Here is a 19,057-nt window from a genome sequence, read left to right on the forward strand (position 1 = left end):
TTTCTTGCCAATTTCTCTAATTTTGACGCCTTCGCTTCTCGTGCACAACCGGCAGGGTTTGTTTGTTATTTAATATTCTTTACCTTTGGTTGAAGTACGTTGCTCGGTGGTATGTCCAAGCGGGCCCCGGTTGGGTGCGAGTCCGCTGTCAATTATCTGACACCAGGGCAGGGAAACGCGCTGGGGATGTGAATCATTTTGCCAGTAAAATGGCACCACGGACAGGATGAATCGTTTTCATTTCGCGGCAACCATGGGAATGGACGAACCATTTTCCCTCTTTCCGTGCTGCTGCGGCGGAAGCGAGTGAAAATATTTGCTTATAATTTCAATACATTATCATCTGCGGGCTTCCACCACCAGCCATCCGTTTGGCGTGCCTTTTCGTCGGAAAAACCCGAGCAGGCTGAAACTTCCTCAGGTGGTATGTGTATAATATTTTTTCGTTTCCCAGCCATTATATTTGGTTTCGGAGTGATTCCAATCGAACGTGTGATTTTGCGTGTTCGCGTGAGGTTTGGCCCTTTCTCTTTCTGCTTACAGTTGGTGCAAAATTTATCTCCGCTTCGGATGATGTTTGCAATCGGTAAGGGTATTTTTCTTGTTAAAGAGACCGGCGGCGGCATGAGTATAGTGAATGTACAGGGAAGAAAACGGAGAGAACAAAACTTAATGTTCAAACAAAAACTCACAAAAAAAAGCGCCCGAACGCACCCTAACGCATGAAGCGAGCAGTCACGCGAGCTCCTCTCCGAACACGCCACTACGTCTGAAGCTTCCGGTCGCAAAATTTGCGGAGCGCATTTTTCTACGGCATTTCAATAAATTTCAATCATCACCGCACGTAAATTATGTATTACAACCATACGAAATGGTCAATTTCGGGTACCGTACACTTTCGGAACCGGACGGGAACGGCAATATTGAAAATGCGCGTTTACGCAAAACTACGTACGGTACGCGTGAAGCATCATCATTCTCGCGGCTTTTGTGTGTCCGCGCAGTATTCGGCACGGCAGCGGCACGCTGCGCGCAATTCTTTCCGCACCATGGTCGAGTCGTACAGGCAAGTATATCATACAGTTTGATTCATCAATAACGCTACCGAAGCGTTATCGCAGCGTAATGAACGGTAACTGCTCATCGGAGCTATAAAAGTGGTGTCATTACTATTTGCGTACGTTACTGCCCACTTATGGATCGATTTAATTCAACTTCAGCTGTGCAAACTGAATTAAAAATGCTCATTGACGGTGGTGCGGTGGCGGTTCGGCAATCAAACACATCAAACCGTGCTTTATGGCCACGGATGACATATGCTTCATAAAAGTTCGTTCATTGTTCAGCGATGGGTTAATGTCTACTTTGTATACACAAAACAAAAAATAGTTTTAATTGAAAAAAAATTGCATAGCTTACACATAAATTGCTGGAATCAATTAGTTTTTAAACGATTACTTTATTAATTTTGATTCATTCAATATCATTGAGCTGATTATTTATTGAGAAAAATATGTAGGCTCTTACTTTAAGACAAAGCAGCGTTAATTCATATTTTTTACCGTTTTAAAAATAAACTCATAGTATTCTGAGAGATTTCATCAATATTTCAAATGTTTAAAAACAATATCTGTGTCCAAAAATGGTAAGACCGGAGTTCAAATTCCATCCAGACCACCTCCCCAGTAGTACGCAGGACTTGACTACTTTGCTACGAGTAAGATCAAGTAGCCGTAAGGCTGACTACTTTACTACGGGTAAAATTAAGTCACAAAAAGCCATAAATGGCAAGCCGAAACCTCTCGAGGTTGTAATGCCATGAAAAAAGAGGAAGGAGAAGATCAAGTCACAGAAAGCCAAAAGTAGAAGAAATTGCGCATACGTCCGTCGAGATTCTGTAAAAGGACTCTAACTGCATATCGTGTAGCCTTTCGCTGGATTGTTGCTACAAGTTGAATCCAGGTTTGGAGTGGTGGACACCAACACTAATAGTATACGTTATTGTAGTTCAAATTAAAAACATCGAAGACCTTGCAGAGCAGATTAACCCAAAGGTTAACTGAATGGAAAGATGCATCTAATTGAACAATGGAAGATATAGGCTCATACTCGTATAGCTGAAAAAGTAGAAGATCAGTTACTTTAAGAGAAAAGAGGTTTCGGCCAATCCATTTATCGAACTGTATTGGATAATTTACAACGTTTTGACGTACAACATGCCTGTAAAGTCAGTAGGACGAAGAACTCTTACGATTTAAATGAATCATCAAGTAGTTTTGCTTTAAATGGCGTTGCATTGTAATACTTATTCTCAATTTTGATCAACCTTATTGTACAATTTATTTAAAAAAATAAATACAGACATTAAATGAAGGTTATTTTACTTTTTATCGATCTGCTGCTCCTACTCCAATAAATTGTTATTTGTAAACGTGGAGCAAAAATCGATAAAAATTCTTGAATTTCTCTTTCAGTTCAAGCGCCATCCGTTTTTCCTTTTTCAATTTTACACCGCTTCATTATGTGGATGTAAAGGAAGCAAGCAAGAGGCAAGAGGAAGCAACAACAAAAAAAAGGCATTGCATCGTACATTTTTATTCACCTTGCAAATGTCTACTTCACCCTGAAGCGATCACGAGAGCGATTGCTTGACCTGCATTTTCCATCACCCGTGCATATCGAGTGTGTACGTGAGCGTTATACATCCTTTTAACCGGTTGATGCAATTCTGCTCATGCATTCCACCATTTTTCATCCAACACATACGATCCACCGGCATCAACACACACAGTGACACGCTTATTTATTTTTCTCCTTCTCGTTTCGCTGCATCGTTCACAGGTAAGGCATTGCGATGACGCGTTGACGCTTGACAAATCGTTGTGCCCTTGAACCTAGCCTGGGCCTGGGTAAGTCCTCCGGCATGGGATGAAGGTAAGTTGATGCCCTTGCACTCGTACACACAGAGACCGGTGGCTGATGGAGCAGCTTGTCCTGTGTCTGCGTGAAGCTGGGCGCATTTCTTGCACACAGGTGACTATTTTTCACGCAATACGATTAGGAACATGTGGATGCTTTTACATGCGTCCGGATAAACGAGAGTGATGCAGCTGGTTGGAATGTGGATAACAAGCGTCATTTGCACAGCGGCAAACATAAAATTCATTGTTGACAGAATTTTCGAACTATTCCAGCATGAGGATCGTAAAATTCTTCCTTCAAAATCTCATCAAGAGTGCACTTCCCCGACATGAGCGACCTTTCAAATAAAAAGGACAAAAACTAGAACCCAGCGAGAGAAGGTCTAAGGTGGGCGAGGACCAGAAGGGTTCGTTGGTACGTTAATATCAGATTTATCTTTGAACCAGCACAACGAACTGGCGATAGCTCGTTAGGTTTACCGCATCCATCAGGCAGGATACCCTGGAGGTCCTGTAGACCCATCCGCATCTGCACTAACGATTCCGACTGTCACCGAGGTGTACAGCCACAGAGCTCGACCCAACTGACGGAATGAATTCGATTGTTTTCACTTATAGTGCTTCCGTTGATCCGATGTTTTTTGCTGTCGGTTCGCTTCTTTTCCACTTCTTTTCTGCAACCGTGTCGTAACGGAATTTATTCCATTTCGAAATCGGCTGATGACTCCGTCAGGCACAGATGGCTGGTGGACGCGAAGTTCACCTGACCAAGGCAATCGGTTTGACTTTCGCTTGCATTTTTTTGTTGCGAGGGGCAAAATACACGTACCAGAACGATCATTTTATACAGGTGCAAGCTGATTCACCTATTCCGGGTGCATTTGAAGCAACAATGGAATTGTTTTACCCGCTAGGCTGTTCACGGTTCGGACTTATGCGGGTTGCCGTGATGTGCATCGCCTTGCCATCTGGTATCGACTGCACCAACACGGATGCACAGTATGCATTTTTATACTTTCGGGGCACAATCGGGTATGAAAAAGAAATTTATTCCCCATTTATAAACCGAACCGTATGGGGAGCATTGGGATGCATTTTTGAAAACAAATATATAAGAATTTTGATTGAATCATCCCGAGTCCCGGGGAAAATAGTTTGGATTTCCGAGCTGGAGCTGTGTTGTGCACTCGTTGCAGCCCCAAAAAACCCTTCACTTCACACACAGGTCGTGTGGCTTTGTTCGCAATTGTGCTACTCAACACCGGCCAGTGAATGGGTTTTCCGCGCAGTGAAGGCCGAATTTCCCACCAGTGTGGAACAGTTTTGGGGACGTGAACGCTTCTGACAAGCTGAATGTGACTTTTGATTAGGAAACCACTGGGACTGAAGCTAGGGCGTACTTTCGTACCCGATCATGCCGCTCGCAGTCCCGGCTGTTTACTCGCGACTCTATGCGCTCGCCCGCAAACCTCACCGACTGTACTCATAACAATCCTTCGTAGCATCCCGTTCTGCAACTCCCCGAAAAACCCCCCCGTTTCTTTCAACATGTCAGCCTGTGATGGTATTGGTTTCGTGTGTTTTTGGAGGCATCGGTTGGGGGCGCGTGATGGCGAAACACGGTGAGGTACTCATGGTTTTGGAAAATGTCGTGTTTTCGTCATGGCGCGACTTTTGCCGTGCTTTGGCATCACCATCATTCGGCGCGACCGTAATTCATTTCAAGATTGATGTTTGCTTTCGTTCCTTTCCTCAAACATTGACCCAATGTGTGGAATGGGGTCCGGGGATGAAGGGGCAGGAAGAGGTGAGCGGAGGGAAGAGAGAAAGCCAGGTATTGGGCGTTGGTGGCCTTTAACCGCTCGATACGCGGGATGCTGTCAGAACGGAAGCGTGTGTGCGCACACGTTCGCGGTGAGTGTTTTTCAGGCCATGTAGCTAGTTTTGGGTGGCTGGTTTACTGGCTGGCTGGCTGACTAGATCGAATACCGTAACGGTGCACTAGCGAACGACCGCAAATGAGGAGGGGGAGGGGGGTCGGAAAAAGCATCCGACGTTGCGAACGAGCGCCCTCCTGTCTAGCGCTATTTTCCATCCACTGCACCCGCACTGACGCACAGTAATGGATGATTGAAAAAGTTTGATAAGATAGCGCTGCACGGGGCAAGAGAGCGATTTTTGCATTTAAAATGTTCATCTATCGCGCCCAAATGGGTTTCCGGGGCATGGATTGATACATGTGGCTTTTGTGTATCGTAAAAGTTGTATGCGCTATCCCGAAAGTAGCCAACAGTGCAATATCACGTAAGCTATGGTCGAAAACGGTGCTTGATGCTTCAAACATGTATTTGATATTCAAATGTAACGTTTTACTCATTCAAAAGAAGTTTGATAACATCCTATGTTTAAGAAGCATTCGACAACATATTGCCTTTAATTCTGATGAGGTGATCTCGCAATTACATGGCATATTGACCAAGTTTATCTAAAGAATAAATGTTCACAATGTTGCTAATCTTTCTGAGCCTAGCCTTTCTGTACCTCGAACTTATAAGTTCGAACACTATCGTGGATAGAGGTTGGATCATGGAATAAGGCACCACAACTGAGGCTTAATGAGTTGAGAATCGCTTTGATGGTCGACGGTAACATCACTGCAAACATATTTCTATAAGCTCCATGAACTACTTCTTTTAAGCGATTGCTCCATCGAGAATTTCGTCCTTGAGCCATATTGTCCAGAATGTTTTGTCTTCTAAAGAGGGGCTCACGGTGTGATCGTATGGTTGCGATTCAAGGGACACCAGCATTCACTAACGACGTCAGATCTGAGATTTGAAGCCATTTGATTTAGCAGTGGAAAACATCAAATCAAGAAGGCCAGTAATGGTAGGCCACATGAGATTGTAGCACCAAACACAGAGAAAGAAGATCTCTTACTCCTAGATTTAAGGTTTACCAAAAAAATCTTCAGTATAAAGCCTTGGAGTTTGAAGCTGTGAGTGTTTTGCATTTATTTGTTATGAAACTCATCAATAAGTCAAAGAATAGGCGTAAAATGGCAATGAAAACAATTCCAGCTGCTTTAAAACATGTTCAGATGAGTTTCAATTTAAATTTCTCAATATGGCATGAATGTCACTACCATAATTGTTTGCATCATAAGCTCTTATTCCTTCAATATATTCAGAAGAACTTTGTTTTCAAGAATTCAGTTGAGATATCAGCAAGTTTTGTCCATTCAAACACATAACATAGCACCGAATTACACAGTTGGAAGATTAAAAAAATCATTACTGTCTGTGACAACACAGCACCAATACATGGATCGTCTCGTTGCCGATCTAAACTGTCATCGAGCGGGAGATTTCAATTATTGAATGTTAAGGAAATTGCAAACCAGCCAGCAACCAGCATCGTCACCAAAGAGCACCATTCTATACCACCCGCACTGCCTGTATCAATTACTGCAAACTGTGTCATTTTATTTACCGGCCAACACTTTTTCACACCCCCTCCACCCCATTGGCCCCATCCGTAGGTCGACCGCTTGGCGAAGCAATCGCACCCGACACACAGACACACAAACAAATTGTGCCATGTTCCCTTTTTCATCTTGCAAACGCCGTTGATTGTATCGATTCCCCGAAGCTGCACCAAGCGAAGGCTGCACGCGAAAACGGTGACTTCCCTCTCCCGCGTTAAGGGAGTTAGCAAGAAAAGACGGAACAGCACTTGCACTCAAGATTACTCGAATTACATAATTATCAGTTCGTTTGGCTTATTAAGTTTAATGGCACTCGACACTTTCTCGACACGCTGGCCTGGGGCGCGGATAGGGGATGGATACCGTAAAACGGTTGCTCTTTTCTCCCCAAAAAAACATCATCCGCCTAACATTTCGATCCGTTCAGGGGTGGGTGGGAACAACAATACGGCTAATGAAGATAACGAATAATGCTGTCTGGTTTAACGGTGCTTACCCAGGAGCAGGAGCAAAATGGTTGAAAAAGACAGCCGTACGGACAATACAATATGATGGTGCTAAAATCGATTAGCAGCAAAACAAGCAAGCAGGAAATTGTTTTCGGGATTGTTTCTTGCGACGATGGGTACTCGACGGAAGTAAGTGGTCGCTGGAGGTGCGGGTGGGGTGAGAAAATTAAATAAAATCATCCTGCCACTCCAACCATGCCCCTCGAATCCGATCGAATCACTTTCCCAAGAACGAAACAAACTAAAAATCGCAATCATACCGCTGGGATAGACATTCCTTCAAAAGCACCGAGTTTTTGGGTTGGGCCACCACCAAACAACAGCCCCCCCCCCCCCCCCCCCTGCCTAGTGAACCGGTTCCACTGGTTGAAAAATGGAGTGGATCAGCCCCCGCCCAACAATGCGCACCGATGAAAGCTGGAAAACCGGAAAAGTCTAATTGATTTCGCAAACAATTTCTTTCCAACGCTCGCACTGCCCGGTGGCTGTAAGTGTCCCGGCTGGCTGGCTGGTTCGGATTGGTTTGGGACAGGACGGACCGAAAGCAAGTGAAAGGGTTTTTGCGGAGAAGAATGTTCAAATTACCGAACGATTTGAGCTGTTGGGCAAATAGCGCAGCAAGTGTTGGTTGTTTATTTGTAGATTGTTTTGTAAAGGATAAGTTTATAAATCTTGACGTTGGGACACCGGCGGCAGAACGATCGGAGGAGTGCGATTTATGATTCCCTGGTGTGCTGGAAATGGAAGGCTAGAGTTTTCACCTCCATGCAGTGGGAAATGTCATGGCGCATTAAAGCTTTTTGACCCGCAACACAGTTTACGAAACATAAATTGGAAGCGGAGGCTTTGATGTTTCCAGGCAGCATAAATCAATGGAATTCGGAGAAGAATGTCCCGTGGAAGGTTTTATTTTCCGAGCGAGTCTTTGTCTCGCTGTGTCTTTGTCCTTTGAACCAGAGAAGGTCGCTGTATTCATTTAAGCGAAAAATATCGTTAGTTTTCAACTTCGCACATCAATACAGTTCTTAGGAAACTCCCGTCGAATGCCATCATTACACTAGCATCAGCGGAGCAAATCCACAAAAGTTTCTGGTTCATCAGCAAAAACAAAACCGTTCCTCACTTATAACATTGTTTCTTGCGTCCAGAAGTGGGGAGCAAATCGGTGTGCTCGTAAGCTGTTGAATACTGCTGCCCCGTTCTTATTAGCATTCTTTTTGCATAGCGCCAAACTTTACCCCCAAAAACAGCAACCGAGCAGCGAATGCCAATGGTTTGCGGCGGTCCAAAATTACTTTTTCAGATTTAAATTAGGTTCAATTTCGTTTGCTTATTACGGTCATTCGTTTATTTGCCGTCCCGGCGATTACGACGCTTGATTTGAGGAATGTACGCTGGCTGGCGGTGATGATGGTGAGCATGCGAGTTGAAGGACGGATGTGTATCATGGTGCCTCTGCCGCCACGCTAGACCTGGTAGATGCTTTGGTAATTGAATTTTTCATTATCAGGCGGTTGTCTTTGGCAATTCGGAATTTGTTTCCCAGCCCCAGAACGGTTTTGCAACACTGTGTGGGAAAGCTGCCAACAAAAGTCTAAAGTGTTCTAGCAAAGCGGATGAATTCTTGGGGAAAAAAACCCCCAAAACCGGGGTTTCACGCAACGATAGGAACGATGCAGCGGGCAATATCGTAGTGGTTGATTCTTATCACATGCGTTTGCTAATGAAATTAGTCACAAATGAAACTTTTTTAACTGCCAAAATATCTAAAACATACAAACAAAAAGACATCCTCAAATAAAAAATAGTGAAGTTCACGATTTAATGTCACGTTGACCATCTTTTCAATAGCATAAGCAAGATATTAAGGGTTGGTTGTCATCTCGCCTTGTGGAAATCTCTCTATGCTAGCTATTAAGTGATTCAGGCCGGATTATAAAGTGAACAATAAAATAACAATTTTGGTCCATGTCCTTCACTTTAATGCCTACCAAACCACCGGCACGATTTGCTACCACCTCAAGAGCATCTGCAAACGACCGGTAGGACTGATGGTCATTTGGCTAGATCGTTAAACTCTTCAATTATTCCGACGAACGCTTTCGTAGAAGATTCACCAAGCATAACGCTGTATCTTCAGGTTAGGTCGTTAACGGTGGTGTAGTGACGGTGCTGGACCCGAGATCAATCAATGTACCATTTTACGACCATGCATCCTCAGCTTAAGGGTACGATGTACTTCACCTGTCAATAGAAATCATTTATCGAGTGTTTGAGCTTCTGAAATGTTTTCGTCCACCGGTCGTGGCAGGTTCCCATCAAGAGTTTGCATTTTATTCAAAATTTCGTCAAACCATTTCAATTCGTTGGGAAAAGTGTACTATAAAATATTCTATATTGCTACGTAAATTTTACAACCACTTGGGAGTACCCGGTCACTGCGGCGTGCCTCGTGTATTTGATTTAGATAGGAACAAGAGACAATGATTTTGAAGTGTTCCCCCGGGGAGCTTCAATGCGGAAGGCTACCGACAATTATCGGAAGGCTACCGACAAAGTCCGTTCTAATGAGACTGTTCAATTCTTGGACTGTGGTTTCTAAGCTCGAGGTACAAATTACATTTTGTCAGATAATTATCATTTTATTATTTGAAGGCACCCTTCCTAAACATTTGCATCCTGCAATTTCATCTTCAATAAACCCCGAAAAATGCGGTTGTTCAAGCACCTTGAACAGTTTTACTACGTATTTATCAACAATTTGAGTTGCAAAGCTTGCAGCAGGAAAGTTTCCCCTAAATCATTGCTCAGTTCATTTAAAGCTGCTGCTTCTAACGACCGGTAAAACCTTTTAAACCTCCCGAAACTTTCTACAAGAAACTGTCACAGCTTTAGGTACAACTTTTGTCGACTCGAGAGAGTGAGACTTACTGCTCAATCTCCTTCCAGTGCTGCGAATCAGATAAGCTTTCGTAACAGACAATGCCAAACTGTCATCGCCTCATCTGTGGACGCATGGATCAGAAGCCTTGCTCGAGCTAATGGGCCGAAAACAGGCCAGCGATGGAAGCCAGACAAGGGAAAAAGTGCTTGTGCAAAGAAGAAAAACGCTCAACAAGAAGCAGATAGGCCAGCTTCACGAAACGTCTGAAGCACCGACTGTTACCTTAAGGGAATATTGGCCCGGAGCAGTAAGTTGCCCCTAGACAAGTAAAGCTTTATTTATATGGCTGAGTTTATCTTTCCAACTGATTTTTTTTCCTGATCCAGCCTAGTTTCCTTTGTGCGCTTGGCCTATTGACGAGAATCTATGGAGATACGCAATGGTGTACAGTAATATTTCTATAGCTATTTTTTTCTTGATGCTAATCTTGCTAAAGCGAAATATCTATGGATAATGGAAGTACATACTGGTACGTATATTTAGCCTCACTGATATATCTCGTTGCTTAAAGTAATGTGCATCGTTGAATTTTGAATGAGAATTGTTCTATTCATAGCGTGTTTTCCATATGCCGTATAAGTTAATTACAACCCGGTGCACTGGTGAGCAATGCGCTTCTCATCAACTTACAATCTACTCGAAGCATAATAAAAAAACACAGTATTTAATTATAAAACAACCGTCTAATTAGAATCATTATAATAACGCTTCTTTAGAAACGAATATGTTCGAGTGTCTATTACGCCTATCACCTTCTTTGCTGTTGTGCGTCGTCACCTGCCATATCGCACCACTCGCGCGTTCGCCCTATCGCCAGAACGGCACCTTTTTTCGGTCAGTGGATAATGAGCATCTCTTATCGGTGTTGCTGCACCGCAAAAAAGGCTGCCTCGGTGGTGGTGGTGGTGAGATGGGGAACCGGGCTTTTGCGTCCCGGTCATGATGCAAAATCGAATCGCCAAAGCTCGCCCTACCCCAACACGGAATGCATTCACATGGTGACGGAAAAACGGGCGTATATCCTAGCCCAACTTGCCGCCGAACGAACTCCACGGGAAAGCTTTCCGATAAAGTTGCGCATGCGATACCCGAACCCCGTACCCCGAGCAGTGGCCGAACTGTGGATGAACGTGTTTCATCGGCTTCAAGCGGGAAAAGCTTCGTTCGGAGCTTTTTTTGCGCGAGTGGTCGGTGTGTTCACTCGCGGGACGGGAACTTTCGCCCGTTCCCAACAATACATAGAAATGAACTAGGATTCGGTTCCCGCTTTAGGCCGAAATTCATCGGGAATGGCATCGTTCGGGTTCGGGGATGCCGATCGTGCCAAACACAACAGCCCTGGTGGCCCTGATCGTGACCGTCCGCCAGTTTATCTTTGACCGCAGACGCGATTGGTTCGACTACGGTGCCTAGATTAACGGCAGGCTTGTGTTTTCTGTCTCGTGAAGCTATAAGCATCAGATGCTCGATATTGTTAACGTCCATCCAGAGTGATTGTGTCCAGCTGTGACCATATAAGAAAAGAAAGCTAACCAATGTAATTTGCAACGATTTAAAGAGTGAGTAAAGTGGGTTGAAGCGTGTTTAAGTGAAGAGCAAACGTGAAATTCTATTTGATAAGCTAATCGCTGCTCTGTTTGTGTGATCGTTGTGTGTTATCAACTTACATAATCCGTGTACAAAAAGCAGATAATATTTCAAAAAAGCAGTTTATTAATTCTGTTTTTTTCAAACATAAAAATGATAAGAAACACATCAATCTTCAAAAATGCATTATGCGAGAGTGATTCTGTGAGCTGGTGTGTTTCCGGGAACAGAACCTCTCTGTGTGCCTTCTTCCTCCATCATCAAGGATAACAAAGCAACACATAATACGGGGAAAAAACTCATCAACTTGTGAAGTAGTTTCACTTACGTTCGAGCAAATCAAAAGAAACGCAAAACTTCCTTCACGGTAATGCGCCAAAAAAAAAAGACCATTCCACCAACCGACGGCATCACATTATTCCCGGTCGCGTTTTGTTGTGCGCGACACAAGTGGAGCAACACTTCAATGCAACAACAACGGCAAGAAGTTCGGTTACCGTCGTGGCAGAAAACCGTTTTCCCTGGTGTGCTCGTCTACCTTTGCATCTACCACTGCGTATGGATTAACGTTTCAAACACCGAATCCACAACAGGGCGGATGACTTACGGTGCGCTCTCCCCAGAAACCGGTGTGATGTGCTCTTATATTTCTTATCAAAGTGCAAAAAGTTCTGTGGAAAAAGGTTTTCCGTCCTCTTTGGGTTCGCAGGATAGGATGCAGTGTATGGGGTTTTTGTGTTGTGTTGTTTTACCTTCCAACTGAGAGTGTGACAAATCGCACCGACGGATAATACGGCCTTACGGGGTGAACCGGTGTGATGCTATACCCCTCTCATGAGCTTCATTTTTTATGCTGAATACAGAGACCGAACTCCGGCAAAGCCCGGTGTAACCGATGACAGTAGAGCGGCATGGTGAATGTACGGGCGCAAAACAAATGACCTCTTGAGAACAGCGGATGTACAGCGTCAGGATACTTTGTGGAGCAAAGCAAAGGCGCCCAAAGTCAAACGAACTCTGGCTTTGGCACTTTCTAGACCAACTATTGCTGCATGTATGTTACTGTGCGAGAACAGCAGCCTCTGCACACCAACAGTAAGACACATGCGTACGAAACACAATAATCTCCCAACCCACAGCCTCGGGATTTTTCGCCGGGGCGAGATTACGAAAACGGGCTTCCGGCGCCCCCTTTGGAACGAGTTGGCTGAAACACCATTTATCATTGGAACGACACCGGAACGTGGCATCTTGGTGACGCGACAGTCAGGCGCGTCCCCGGCAGCTTACCAACCACAAACAAGTGCCCATGAACGCACACAAACGCACACACGGAGCGGCATGCAATAAGTGCTCGGCGGCGAACCTTCCGATGCAATGAAAGCGGATTATCGGCCAAAATCCACTCGAATAATTGCACCGCAGCACCGTATCGACGTCAAACCGTGGTTTCCTCCGCAGGAAAAACCCGTTGCAAAAATCGGGGTACACCGACACACAATGGGTGGGATTTTTCATCCGGTCTGGTGGTGGGGTGGCACCAATTCCGTGATGGCACCACCTTCTCCGCGTGGGGGAAAAGTTGTTCAATTATAACTGCATTAGCGTACACCATAATACGCGTTTGTGTTTGAGTAAGATCTCCGCAATTTTCCCACTTTGCATAAGTTTTCAACGTAATCAAGCATTCACACCGGAAACGCATCCACTGCTGATAGTGTATAAGAGTGTATGAGTGTGTGTGTGTGTGTGTATAATTGAATGTGTGCGTGGCAACCAAAAGGAAGGCGAGGCGATTCTTTGCTACCAACCGCACTCAATATCGCCGACCGAGAAAGAGGACACATTTCGGTTAGGTGAAATTCCTTTGGCGCTATGTGTGTGTGTGTGAATGGAAAGTTGAGTGGTTCACAGCACACTACCGGAACCCGGTTTCGGATGCTTCGCAGACAGTGCTTGCCAAAGTTTTGCTCTCAAGTGAGAAAAGCCATGCAAAAATGTGCACGTGCGTGTGTGTGTGTGTGAAGCAGTTCGTTGGCTGATGTTCATTTCCTTTCCATTTTAGATGCCATTAAAACTGGAGTGTAATTGAATTTGATAATTTTCCTTCGTTATCTCTCTAGCAAATTATTCAGCGCCGAGCGCACCTCCCAGTGTGTGACCGTTTCGTCTAGCGTGTGTGTATGTGTGTGTGTATGTGTTTAGTGTGTGGTTGTGCAAACAGTGACAGTAATCGAAACGGAGCAGTGTAGAAAAAGAAAGGGAAACCCCAACAACTGCAACCGTTTGCTGTCAGTGAGCATTGTGATAGAAGTCGCAATCACTGCTTGCGTGGTACGGCCCTATACTGTCCCACATACATAGTGCACCGTGCAAACCATGTGCAGTGAGTACGAGTTGTGGTTTTGACTAGTGATACTGCAACTGATCGGCGTTATGGTGGATCCACTGAAAATATTCTGGGTACTGACAAACAGCACTTATTTAGGTAAGCGAGACGTGGCGGGAACGTGGGCGCAGGCGTACTTCCTGTCTCCCATGCGCCGAACAGATAACCGGATTGGTAGATTTAAACGTATAAGCGTTCCAATGAGGCAGCTAACTCAGACATGTCAAACGTATGGTGCGGTGGACGAATATTTCCAAGAAGTCCTTTCTAGCTGGCACGCAAAGGGATGTTGAGATAATGGGCTACTGTAAAAAAAGAGATTTTAAATAGGAATTTGCTGTTTTAGACTGTTGATTGACATTTCAATGAGACAGCAAATGGAAAATTTGATTTTAATTCTTTCTGACATCTGTTTAAAAACTGACGAAAATTGCAATGGTCTATTTCGCGCCAGTTGATCTTAAACCAACTTTTGCTTTGACACAGTCATTTCGGGAGAAAATGGCCTGAAATTCCTCTGTACGTTCGGATGGCTTGGATTGGCTTCAATGATCGGTCCCTGCCATGTGAAGATCGACGCCTCTACCACGTAGTTCACCAGAACGCCCAAAAGGAAACCTTGGATAATTCTACATGAAGAGTACTGTCTGTATCGATTGAAGGACCAATTGATCTTGTTATTTATTTTGAATCATCATAGGCAACTGCTTAACCCGATCAGATTTAAGAAGTTAGAAATTGACAACAAAATCACTCGAAATTTATTTTTCAGCTACAAGTGACATTACTCGTTCCACGAGTATAAGAAAATTTAAGCGCCTTCTAGAGAAGAAATACAAGAATCATCAAGCCTCAATGCATCTCGTGAAAGCGAAATTGTGCGCTTTTATTGATTAAATTCTTCTTTGATTCGAGCTGCTTCAACATTGACAATGCACGAGTCTTCGATTTCCTGCATTTATGAACTTCCGATAATCTTCGAAGCTTGATGTCACGCGCTGAGACGATGTCGACCTTCCACCATGATATTAAGAGTCGCACTGCTAGGACTTTTTCTCTTTTCGAGAAGATAAGTCGCGGATCTATGTCCATTATCAGCACATCATAGATGCATTTAAAATCAACATTGCCAACAACCAACATCAAACTCGAGATTGAGCTTGGTAAATGCACCAGAGTCTCAAAATATTCAACCACTCGGAAGGTAACGCCCGGGCAACTGATCAATATCTCTCACTCAAATTCATTGATTCAAGTGTCAAAATGTGTGAAAATCGATGGAAATCTCTTTAAATTTAATTAAAAAATTAAACCAACCAAATCCTGCCAAATCCCGTCTAAAATGTGTTTGACACCACAGACTCTTGCCGGCCAACCGAACCGTAAGACGAGGTCTTGCTTTCCACGCTACGAAAGCAAACAAACACTCCTTCCTTCGAATGAGTTTAATGGAGTTGGAAATTGCTCTCCACCGTATGCCGCGCATATGTTAAACGAACGTCCTCCATGCTAAATCGCTCGATATCTCGCTATCACATATCTATTGCAAATTTCGTTATTTTTTCGCCCACACACAATCCTGAGGATTGTGCATTTCCATTTAAAAAATCTAGACGTTTTCTTGCCTTTTTTCACCATGGCTAGCACGAAAGGCACACGCTCTGGCCCGGATGATTATTTTTCCAGCGAATTGCAAATCCACCACCATCCGTCAGTGTGTCCTTCCGTTTGGTTTTCCACTCACACACTCACACACACACTCACACACGGTTCAATTTAATCGCTTCGGGCTAACGGCTTTCGGTTGCCAGCGAAATGGTTTCTGGTGAGAAAGAAACATTGTTTTGTAGCGAATCGAAACCATAAGCTGCCAGTTCGTGGAAAATCACGATAGGCAACGACAAAACTCTTACCCTTCGATGTGTCATCACCCGTTCGCCGGCGACACATGAACGTGGAAGGGACAGCAGCCACTACGAGCCGTCGCCAGTCGTAGGCGTACATGAGCGCGAGAAAGCATTCGCGATCCTCCTGTGGCACATCGTCTGGACAGGGCTGCAGCAGGAAGCGAGCGGGTGGTCGGCGGGCGTGCCGTGCTGGGATGAAAATTTTCGGTTCCATTTTGCTATGTTAGCCAGGGTTTTTCTAGACGACACGTAAAATTGCTTCGAGGAAGGTGCTGTTTTCTTGCTCGGGTAGTGTGGTTGGCTGATCTTTTTTAAAGCACGTGTTTGTATGTGCGAAGACGTTTGAAGTCACCTTGGGTGGCTTGGATTGTTACAATTTAGTGAGCGATTCAAAACGATTGAATCTAGTAGGATGGAAATTTAAGCTACCCCGTTTGGTTCGGTCCCATTTTCCCAGCAATGCTGTGACAGTTTTGACGTTTCATGGTTTATTCATGACGCGTGTCAACCACAACCGAACCACCGAGCTGTCTAAAGCATTGTAACGTTTTAGCGGGAGAAAAAATATCACAAAAACAGACACTTATCGGTGTAGAATGTGTTAAAGCTAATCACCAATCGCTTAAACACGCAAATTTGAAACATTATACAGGTAATAAAAATGTGAACAGTATTTTTTGGGTTGGTAGTCTGATTAAATAGGCTTCCCTGCTGAGAAAAACATCATAAATATGCAACAATCTATAATAAAACGCAACCAATACGATCGTACTCGCAATAAAATAACTCAATTTCGTTTATTTGGCCTCGTTTCACTCTCAAGCACGCAGCTTAAGTCATCAACATGGGATGATAAAATTCATTAGTTTCTTCCGCTTTGTTCAACATCGGACTCGGACCCTGCTTGTGGGAAGCAAAACTACATCTCCACTGCGTAACACCACTAGCTAGCTGCTTTGGATGACGCGTTAAGAACCACGCTTCCGTTTCGAAACATCGATCGGAAGTGAAACGTTCCCATCTGGACGGTATCATTATTGCTCCCGCAAGCAACGGGAATAATGCCGAAAAATTCGACTGTCATCGTGTTGTGGAGTTCGAAACGAGTTTGCAAGAAAAGCAATACACAGCCGTGGCACATACTGCCGTGACCCGAGATTTGTGTGCGGGAAAAGTCTTCACAACCCAGACCCTGGATAATTAATCATCTAACAAAAGCGACGCACGAATGAGCCGTGGAGGCAGGTTAATAAAAATATTGCCACAACCAGACGGGCATGCCGTCAACGGGCAGCTGCCGGGCGTTACGAGAAGCAAGGGATGGTGCAAACACAGAATCAGCTTCCGGTCAGAAGTGTTAATGTTGAATGAACCGCAACCGAGCGCCGGAAGCAACTCGTTCGGTGGAGGCAGATCCACAGCGTTAGCATTGCGTGGGTTTTTGCTTTCATCTCGATAAAGCTACTTGCAAACTCGGTAGACCGTAACGTTCCCGGAAAAGCGTGAATAATCACTTTTTTCAATGGTACGCGTTAGCGTGGCAGCTTGCCCTGGGGCTGGTGGAAGCTAGCAGCAGTAAGTCATGCTCCGAATGGGACAGTATGCATCTGACAAACTTTATTATTTGTCATTCATCTTGTGCGCGGTTTCGTAACGGAGCCGGAAGAAAGGATTTTATTAAGTTACACGCTGACTGCGTCAAGCACTTGTAAAGGAAGTGTCAGCTAAATCAATGACGGGAAAAAGAACAAATCTGTGAAAAGAATGTTTGGGTTTTAAGAATTCCCTTCATAAACTGTTTTTCAATTCTTTTCAAGGAAACGATTAAACACCATTAATTGAATATAAATAAATTCCTTAATCATGTTCCTCAATCGGTTGCTTCTTCAGAGAGCTTTTCATTGCAACCAACCCGTCAGCCAAGCTTAAGATTATGTGCTAGCAGAGGAGTCAATCAAGCTTCCTGTTTTCTCGATCGAAAAAGCTACTCGTCCCCAATACAATGCCATAAGTACCGTGCGGGAAAGCGAAAGTTGCCAACTCACTGTGACGTTCTTTGGCGTCGTTTATCAACGATGGAGACGCCTGGTCGTTCAGCCAGAAATCGGTGGACCATGTGAAACAGTTCGAACCTTGGCAGCTGCTCACCACCAATTGGTGGCTATTTACATCATGTTACCAATTTCCAAATTCATGCAGTGAAATAAATGGAAAAGGGAAAAAACACGCTAATCATATGTGTACGAGCTGAATGAACACCGAACGCGATTATTGTATGCCGGTTCGCCTAAAGCTTGTGTACCGCTCGCATTATTTTGCATTCTTCGACCTCAATTTTCTATGTGATTGATTGCCGAGGTGCGGCTAAGTTTTGCACTGCTGTACTCGTCATATTTTATCGCAGCAAAAAAAAAACTAAACACAAGCCGGTGGTCGCAAGGGTCGAAACATCGCACCCTCGGTATGGGCCAAAAATCAACCCTCGTCTCGCTGTCACGATGCCATTAGCCGACGCTTTACCTCACGGGCAAGGATTCTGGAATGCTTTTGCACCGTTGCTACCCTTGTCAAGCAGGGAAGTGCGGATCGGTGTTTTTGGGGCAAAGGTCACCCCAATGGTCATCACCCTAAAAATGGACTGATGATGCTGCAGTGTGTGGGAAACGAGTTCACCTAAAATATCAAATACTGGGATGGCAGCTCGGTTTTTTTTTAATCATAATACTTCTTAATTTTTTATATATAGCAACGATGTGCTGGATGTTTGTAAGCGAGACTTAAATTTTGCCGCTATCGAACTGGTGTAAACGTTTCGTAAACTGATCTTGCTCATCTGCCTGTACCAGGCACCAAGGCGTTCTAAAGCGAGCGCAATCAACTGACCAACGTAATACTGGAGGGCTTTTGGGAAAGGAATAATTAAAACAATTATCTCAACCCGTGCCAAGCTTGCTTCCATCCATACCACCCCATCATCCATGCTAGTCAGCGCCTTCCAAAGGCTTCCTGTAATAGCGGGATTCTCCTCTCGGTAAAAGCCCTGATGAAAAATGAAATACCTCGATACCAGACCCCAGCTGGTATCAAAAGCCGAAAGAAAGGCAGCATCCATATTAATCTTCATACCGGCACACGAAACTGAAGATTCACGCTGCCCAGCTTGCTAAACTTTGATTTCGCTCCCCGGTTCGAAAGCATAACGCCGTAAGAATCCACAGTTTGCACACAGCCGTAAGAATCCACACAAAACATTCCGCTAATAAGCAAACAGATTAAAATGATTTCATTTGCAAATAATTGGTTTTTCTTGATT

At 44.3% G+C, this 19,057-nt stretch overlaps 1 protein-coding gene across 7 annotated transcripts in view; it reads left to right on the plus strand.

The window, feature by feature from the left end:
• Nucleotides 1-19,057, plus strand: part of LOC118508954 (neural-cadherin-like) — a 293,319-nt gene that overhangs the window by 128,858 nt on the left and 145,404 nt on the right. For 3 of the 7 annotated variants that reach the window (XM_036048866.1, XM_036048872.1, XM_036048873.1), the window contains exons 1-2: nucleotides 11,254-11,420; nucleotides 13,572-13,936. The exons of 2 other annotated variants lie outside the window; for them this stretch is intronic. In XM_036048866.1, coding sequence (XP_035904759.1) covers nucleotides 13,885-13,936 — 52 coding nt within the window. In that variant the 5' untranslated portion in view covers nucleotides 11,254-11,420; nucleotides 13,572-13,884. Of the gene's footprint in view, nucleotides 1-11,253; nucleotides 11,421-13,513; nucleotides 13,937-19,057 lie in introns of those variants that run through there. 2 more of the 7 variants (XM_036048867.1, XM_036048869.1) reach the window with 2 other exon arrangements.

The sequence above is a fragment of the Anopheles stephensi genome, chromosome 3 (genome assembly GCF_013141755.1).
Source record: "Anopheles stephensi strain Indian chromosome 3, UCI_ANSTEP_V1.0, whole genome shotgun sequence".
NCBI lineage: Eukaryota > Metazoa > Arthropoda > Insecta > Diptera > Culicidae > Anopheles > Anopheles stephensi.